General features: G+C 41.0%; 1 protein-coding gene across 5 annotated transcripts in view; it reads left to right on the forward strand.

The window, feature by feature from the left end:
- Nucleotides 1–8,428, forward strand: part of LOC127066277 (uncharacterized) — a 155,391-nt gene that overhangs the window by 121,329 nt on the left and 25,634 nt on the right. For all 5 annotated transcript variants that reach the window (XR_007782330.1, XR_007782331.1, XR_007782332.1 and 2 more), the window contains one exon: nt 1,290–1,375. Coding sequence is in view for 1 of the 5 variants with exons in the window: in XM_050999791.1 (XP_050855748.1) it covers nt 1,290–1,324 (35 nt within the window). In the remaining 4 variants the exon portion in view is untranslated. The remainder of the gene's footprint in view (nt 1–1,289; nt 1,376–8,428) is intronic.

Raw genomic sequence — 8,428 nt, forward strand, 5'->3', positions numbered from 1 at the left:
AGGTTTCTCTTTTTTTTCCCCGAACCTGTTGCACTTAAAAAATTTCATTTTATTTGTTTTTCTTTTTCCTATCTCTCCCATTTTCTTTTCTGTATCATATTCCTAATCCTCCTTAAATTCGATATTATTCGTCGTGACATTCGAAAAATCACGTATACATAATTGATTTAAATTTATTTCGTATTTCCTTTATTATTTATCAATTCATTTTTTTAAAAGACTTCTTTGAAAATCTAAATCGTATATATATATATAAGTTGATACATAAAAGTTGACAGACACGAACGATTATCTAATCTTCCAAGTTTTTCTTTCTCCTCGTTGTTAAGATTTGACGCGAGTTCATGTCCCAAGCAGAGAGGAGAAAGAGCTTGAAGATCGCGCGAACGTTCGTGTGAATGTTTGTGTGTGTACATATGTATCCTTGTAAATGTGTCTGCATGCGTGCGTGCGTGCGTGCGTGCGTGCGCGTTCAATGTCGCAGTGTACCTTTGGAGGGTGTTAATGCGTGTGGAGGCGGGTTCGTTGGGCCGACTCGTTCGTTTCTTCCCTCTTTTCCTCTTTCTTCTCCTAACCATCCTCCTTCCTCCTCTCATCCTCTTCTCTCTTACTACAGGCAGTGGTTTGTTTTGGTTCACCGAGTAACTCGCGCGCGAGGAGAATCGTCATCATCATCGTTCGCATCGTCGTTGTTCTTCGAACGATCGATGCGTGTATGCGCGTGTATGTTTGTCTTTTTTTTTTCTCTTTGTACGTGTACGATAACGATGCACGCACTTTTTTATGCTGACTTTATTAATGATATTAAAGTTGCTTGGAAAATAATTGGTATCGATGAAATAAATTTCTTTCTTTTTTCTCTTTTCTTTTTTTTTTTTTTTTGGAGTACATCTCGTCTATTGAAAATTTTCCATAATCAATTGCATTGAAATTTTTGTTTAACATCAGAAATCATCAGACGTGTGAATCTGATGGATTTTGTAATAGTAAAAATGTAAACTCTTTTTTTAATTTGCTATCGTAAAAATTTTAGGAAATGAAAAATAGTAAGAAATACGAATTATTTTATTCAAAATAATATGGAATGTAGATCATTTTAAAGTAGAACGCGAATAAGAATTTATTCGTTGTAACTTTACTTGGACGTTCATTTTTTCATTCTGATTTAATGAAATTCAATTAAGATCGAGAAAAAAGAAATAAATAAAAGAAACATAATAGGAAAAATAATTGGAAAGATGAGTAGTTTTCCTTCTAACTAACGTGAAAAATAATATTTCTTTTTTCAGGAGATTGGAGGATGCGATTTTCGAGTCACGTTTAGGAAGAAGACGGTCAGCGGCCTTTCTCGGTTCAGGACTTCTCAAGAGTAAAAGTACCTATGTTTTTTATTTATTTTTTTCTTCGTTTCTCATGTTTCTAGCAATAAGAAGAAAGAAACACTGGTAGCTTGTAAGAGAGACACGATCGTTTTTATCAAGCATTTCTGTTTTTTCTTAATAATCTCGTGTGTCTTACGTTTACGCCCGCGTTTCCATGAACTTGAACTTCTCTTTCTCTCTTTCTCTGTCTTTCCGTCTATTTCTCTTTCTCCGAATACACGAATTCGTCATCTTCGTCGTAGTCTTCGTCTTCGTCCTCCTTATTCTCCTCTCACATTTTCTTCCTCCTTCGTTCGTTTCACCTTCTACCTCTCCTCCTCGTTCTACCCTTTTTCTCCGTAAAGGCGCACAATAGCACCCGGCTGATGGCACTGGCGGTTATGGATGAACGGTAGCGAACGAGGAGCGACAGTCGGCAAGAAGCGACGAGAGAAAAAGGAAGATGAGGAGAAGGAGGAGGAGGAGGAAGAGGAAGAGGAGGAGGAGGAGGAGGAGGTGGTGGTGGTGATGGTGGTGGTGCAGGAGATGAAGAAGATGAAGAAAAGGGAGACGAAGGAGGCTGCGGTAAATCGTTCGCCGAGCAGAATCTCTTCGAGCGGCACGTTTCTCCGACGAAGTTGAAGATTCTCTTTTCTCTTTCTTTCTATCGCAAGAAATTTTCCTATCTTCTACTTCCTCTCTTTCTCTCTCTCACTGTTTCTCTCTTTCTTTCTTTGTCAATTTCATTCAGAGAATTCTTTACGAAAGAAAAACAAATTTTTTTGACACGAGAAACATAGCCGAAAATATCAAGAAAAATAGTAAATCCATGGAAAATTTGATTTTTCCAGTTTTCTCTGCTTTATACATAGCAGAACGAATAAAAGATAGACACGTTGATGTAACGAACGAGAGAGAGAGAGAGAGATAAAGAGATAAAGAGACGATCAGAAAATTTGAGTTCCTTGAACCGGGACAACGCGACTCGTGGTTGTTGTTGTTGTTGTTGTTGTTGTTGTTGTTGTTGTTGTTGTTGTTGTTGTCGGAGTAATTCGGTTCCGTGAACTTCAGGACCAGTTTAATCCACGTCCAGACCCGATCCACATCCAATCTTCGTCCTCGATTCTTCGAATTGGAGAATGAGTTGTCGGTAGCACCTTCTTCGTTGGAACATCGCACGAATGAAAACACCTTCGCGTATCTTTTTCATATCTTCCTTCTTTCGTTTTTCTTCCTCCTTCTCCTCTTCATCTTCTTTTTCTTCTCGATTCGGATCGATCGATCTCCTCTCTTCTCTTTCGATGGGTCCAAAGAGATCGTATTCATCTTAAGACGGTCAAATCGATCGGAAGAGAGTTTCTCCTTTAGTATACTCGAGCACGAAAGGAATATAACATAGCGTTGCATTCGAAACGATCTTTAAGGTACATCGAACCCTCCCTTTATATGTTCCTTTATATCCACTTAAATATACCTGAATCCTCGAAAAGGATTTCGAATGCATAGTAAGGAGGAACAGGTGTCAAGAGCCGATGAAGAAAAGTGGAGGAAGGAGGAGGGGTGATACGTCGAATCGACACGTAGAAGTAGAAAGATAGAGAGAAAGAGAGAGAGAGTGAGAGAGAAAAGATGTACAAAAAAAATAGAGGAAACAAAACGGAGAGGAGAGGAGTAAATATATGAAAAACCGAAAAAAATTATTAAAAAAAATATATATAAAAAAGACAAAATAGTAGCTCTCACCCAACTCCCCCTCGACTTATATTCTTGGAGCGCATCGAGGCCCGTCTCCGGGCGCAGGCTCCTTTCAAGGATAACGAGTAATCCTGGATAGTGGATCCGCTGATCCGAAGAAGCGAGAAAGAGAAAGAAAGAGAAAGAAAGAAAGAAAGAAAAAGAAATAAAAAGGTACTCCTCTCTTCAACTCGTCCCTTTCCATCGATCCGGAGTCTTCTAAGTCCACTCCCTGTAGAAGCCTGTAATTATATATGGATTTTGATCCGTGTTAGAGTCCGAGCGATGGCCGCTGGACGACGACGATGCAATGGCCCGTCGTCGGTTGCCCCGGGCGTAGGTGGCAGAGAGGGTCAAATCCACGGAGGTCACCTTTTTTCCCCTCTTCTCGAGCACTTTCAATGTTGCTAGGAAGGAGCTTGCTAAAGTTCGGTCGAAGTTTCTCGCTCCGGACCAGGATTCTGTTTCTCCCTTTTTTCTTTCTATCTTTCTCTCTCTCTCTTTATATATATATATATATATATATATATATATATATATATATATATATTTGCCTCGCTTTCGCTCTTGCTCTCGCTCTCCCTCTCCCTGCACGTCTCTTTGCCCTTAGAACGTGACTCGACGAAAGGCCTGGGTTTTGTTTTGACAAATCCTCCCGTACGTGTGCGTCGAGTCGCTCGGTTGGACCCTCTTTTCTGGCTTCGTGGTTTCCTGTATTGGGTCTTGCTAGTGTGCGTTGGCCTCTCTCTCTCTCTCTCTCTCGTTCTCTCGCTCTTGCTCTCTATCTCTATCTTCTTCTTTCTCTCCTCGACGATGTAAAAACGAAAGAGAAAGAGAGAGAGAGAGAGAGAGAGAGAGAGAGAGAGGCGGGTACTTTAACTTGCTCGTCGTTTTGTCGAAACCCCCCACCAATCTGGCCCGATATAAACACGAGTGGCTGATAGCCGTGGGGCCCCGTGAGCGAGTGCGACGAAGAAAGATAGAACGATAGAGAGAAAGAAGACGGAGAAGTAGAAGTAGTAGAAGAAGAAGAAGAAGAAGAAGACGAAGAAGAAGAAGGGGAAGGAGAACGAGGAGAAGGAGGAAGGAAAGGGTCCGTGGAAGAAGGACAGCTAAAAGGATGATGGTAGGAGGAAGAAGAGAGGAGAGCGTCCTCCGAGTCCACGAGTACTCCCGAGCTCACCCGAAGCAGACCGAGCTGAGATACAAACGAAACGAGCAAAGGGAGAAAAAAAAGTGAAACACGAGGGAGGCAAAGTGCAGCTGAGCCCCAGTGGCGTAGCCACTACTTTCTTTGCCCAAGAACCGACGTACAGGCTTAATCCGTTGCATAAAAACGATCGTCTAACTCGATATCCATCTCGTGCGAATTCGATGAAATTTCAAACTTTCTATAAACGTCATTGACATTGTCCACGCGTAGGATTAGTTTTTTTTTCTTTCTTTTTTCTTGTCTTTTTATTTTATTTTATTTTTTTTTTTTTTATTCATAAAAATCAGAATCGAGATAGTTTTAATAATATAAAGTTTAATCGGGACACCGTAATGAACGATCTTCCACTATCTCCTTTTCTCTCTGTCTTTCTCTCTTCCCTTTTCTCTTTCTTTCTTTCTCTCTCTTTTTTTTTCTTGAGATTAGAAACAGTCCCAAAGATATACGAATGACAAGGGACACTAGCTAGGTTTGCTAAACCTCTGTCAAAGTGCAACACGACGACTACGATGGCGACGACGACGACGACGACGACGAGAAGAAGAGGAAGAAGAGGAAGAAGAGGAAGAAGAAGAAGAAGAAGAAGAAGAAAAAGGGGGATGATGCTTTTTTCCAGGCTGAATAATGTCGAGTCCAGGCCATTGTGCTGTGTGTGCAAGTCAGTCCTCAATAGCCGGGGGTCTAACCGGACAAAACAGGGCCGTAGGCCCCAACGGTCTGTCCGTTGAACTGGGTCACGCCGAAGTGGTTGATTGTATTTTTTGTTGGAACATCTCTCTCTCTCTCTCTTTCTCCCCCTCTTTCTCTTCTTTGGACCGGACCTCATCTCCCATCGTTTCTTTATCCTTTTCGCACTCTCCCGTACGTTTTATTCTCTTCTCATTCTCTTTTGATCTCGAAAAGGGAGGAAAGAAGAGGGCGAAGGTGGAGAAAGAATATAAGAAAAGAGAGAGAGAAAGAGAGGGAGAGAGAGGGAGGGTGAGAGTAGGAAGGAGGTAGGCGTCATTATGAAAATGATACTGTACCTGTAGCCAAGGGGACAGACCGCAGACCATGGCAATTACGCGTAATGAAACGTCCGGGTCCACCGTTCGCAGGGAGAGACGGCGAAGGGCAATTGACGACGTTTATACCTACGCACGGAGGAGAGATCTCGAACTCGTGTAAACTGCGACGTGGCATCGCGTGTAAATAAGTCGTAAAAAATCCGTTCGCCCCCTCTCGTCTTCTTTTCCCTTCTTGGCGAAGGCTATTCTCTCTCTCTCTCTCGCTCTCTCGCTCTCACTGTTTCTCTATCGTTTTATCTCTTTCTCTTTCTTTTTCTCCCAACATTAAGGGCTACGTTACGAGCTTCGTATCCATCCCTCTTATCTTTTTCTTTCCAATTTTAAAGATTCAACGGTCGTCGATCGATCCAAAAACGAAGTAAGATCAAATCTCCGTATAATTAACTTCGTGATCATGATAATGTAATTCCGATCGAGCTGAAAAGAGAAAAAGAGAGAGATAGAGGGAGAGAGAGAGAGAGAGAGAAAGGGAGAAGGAGAGGGAGAAAGATGGACGGACAATCGTTGGAAAAAAAATAAAAATTAAAAATGTAATCTAACAAAATAAAACAAAAAAAAAGAAAAAAAATCTCTCTCTCTCTCTCTCTTTCCTCTTTGACTCGCATTTCTCCCTCTCATTAGAATCGCCGTAACGTGTCTCCTCTCCACTCATCCACGATGTGTGTCGTACACAAGTACACCCCGGCATCTGAAATTCTTCAACACGTGTTCTACTCGGCGTCACACAATGTTTAGCCTTTTGTTTGACGTGAATCACCTCCCGTACGACGCTCGCTGATGTATCTGCGCGCGAGCACTCATTCCGTCGCCCCTTTCTCTCTTTTTCTTCCTCCCTTTCTCTCTCTCTCTCTCTCTCTCTCTCTCTCTCTCTCTCTCTCTCTCTCTCTCTCTCTCTCTCTTTTTCGCTTTTTCTGTTTTCTATAGGCGCCTGTATATGTGAGCACACCGCAAAGCGAGTACGAAGAGAGCTATGGTTACGTTTGTAGATGTTCAACAGGTACGAGGGTTCTCGCGTACGGAACACGCTTTACGCTAGCTCTCTCAGTGCACATACACATATATATAATATAGACGTATTACATATACGCTCGAGAAGCATGATGAAGGGCTTCAAGTATTGTTTCCCTCTCTCTCTCTCTCTCTCTTTCTTTCTTTCTTTCTCTCTTTCTCTTTTTCTCTTCCTCCTCCCCACCGTTCAGCCCTGTATGAGTCACTAGCCGAACCATAAAATAGTCATAGAAATGAGTTATGCCGTGACCCTTCGGTCGTATGACAAACTCACGACTATCGGGCTACCTGTATTCTCAATATGCGTGTTTAGAATCGGACATCATCGGTACTGTTCGAGATATCTCGCGTAGTGTTCTACGTAAGAGAAAGAGTAGAAGGATAGTGGTTAGAGGTTAACGAGAATTTAGATTGGTTGGAGTTAGACGTGAGGCACACCAGATAAATTGTATAAATTTCTTTCGACTTTCCTTCTTAATTGACCCACTTTGCCCCGAAACGTTTCACAATACGTTTTACCTTTCCCGTTCTCGACATTAATATTAGCTCGGAATCGTCCTATTACCTAGATCGCTTCGATCCTCCTCCCTCTTCATTCCTCACTTCTTCTTTTTATGTTGAACAAGTCTCGTTCTCTATCTTTCTATATCTATCTTTCTATCTATCTATCCATCTATCCATTTATCTAACTATCTTTACCTCTAAGATAACGATCTGAGATTAGAGAGAACATTGTCGAAGGTATATTACCGTAGCGAAATTATTACGCGTTGCGGGAGAACGAACACAACGTTCATTGATACTCTCTTTCGATATAGATCGAAACCGACGTTGAGATAAGAGAGAACGAAGGCAAATGTGTCTCTTAAAGCGAACTATTTTAAAAGTGACTCTAGGTAACGCTTTATCATTACACGCGTATATTCACACACACGCGCTAAGGCACATATCGCATACAATTTTAGATTTATCAGCGTTCTATTATATTCGCCATGCGGTGTGATTAAATAACTTCCATAACTTTTCCGGCAGCTTTGAAAAATGAAATGGCTGGCGAGAGTAATTTCTTCTCTCTTTATCCGTCTCTTTTTTTCTCGTTTGTTGTTCAAGAAGTGAGGTGTGGTGGGGTGAGACGAGGAGGAGGGAGAGAATACTAGACATTTAACGACGACCCAGATCTAAAGTGGCCGATAATTACGACGGGTTGTCAGCGTGCAAGTGGAGCAAATCACGATGCTTCATCGTTGCTAGGAAGAATCGTTTGTTCTTCTTCTTCTTCTTCTTCTTCTTCTTCTCCTTCTTAGGGAGACACATTGTTTGTTCAAGGAAAAAGAACACGAAATCTAATTCGAGGAGCGAGGAGGAGACACACTTTCGACCGGTGTGTTCGAGCATACATGTTCGGGATTAGTCTTCTCGTCGGCCCTAAGTAAACAACTCCTACGTCATCGTCAATGGTATAAAACGTTGTCTTGAAACAGAGCTAGTAGGAAGAACTTAGAAATAGTAAAAAATATATATATATATGTATGTATACATATAGCTTTCGAAACAGGTCAGATTTACTCATACGTAAATTTTACGTCGACCATCAATTTTAGTGTCCTAGAACGTTTGAACTTATCAAAAGATCTTTTTTTTCTTTTCTTTTTTTTCAAATATATATATATATATATATATATATATATATATATATTTCAAGTTTTGCGAGGAGTTAACTTTTACTATCCGCAATAGTAGCCTCTCGGAAAAGATTGAAAGATCTTTGGTAGAGAACGGTAGGAAGTTAGCTTTGCTCTTATATCCGACCTTTGCCGCTTACGGGATCCCCTCTAATTGGCGGCATAATTAATAAATATTTTCTCTTAATATTCCAAAGGTACGAAGGGAAATTTACGATCTTCTTAACACCCTCTTTCTTATTTTCTGACAGAAATAAAGGAAGGAAGGAAGGAGGGTAGATAGAATAATTCTTTTTTTCTTTTTTGTCGACACCTCAATTCCTCTTTTTATTCCACTTAAATACTCCGGTTCGGTAATTCGTA

This window comes from Vespula vulgaris, chromosome 9, assembly GCF_905475345.1.
Source record: "Vespula vulgaris chromosome 9, iyVesVulg1.1, whole genome shotgun sequence".
NCBI lineage: Eukaryota > Metazoa > Arthropoda > Insecta > Hymenoptera > Vespidae > Vespula > Vespula vulgaris.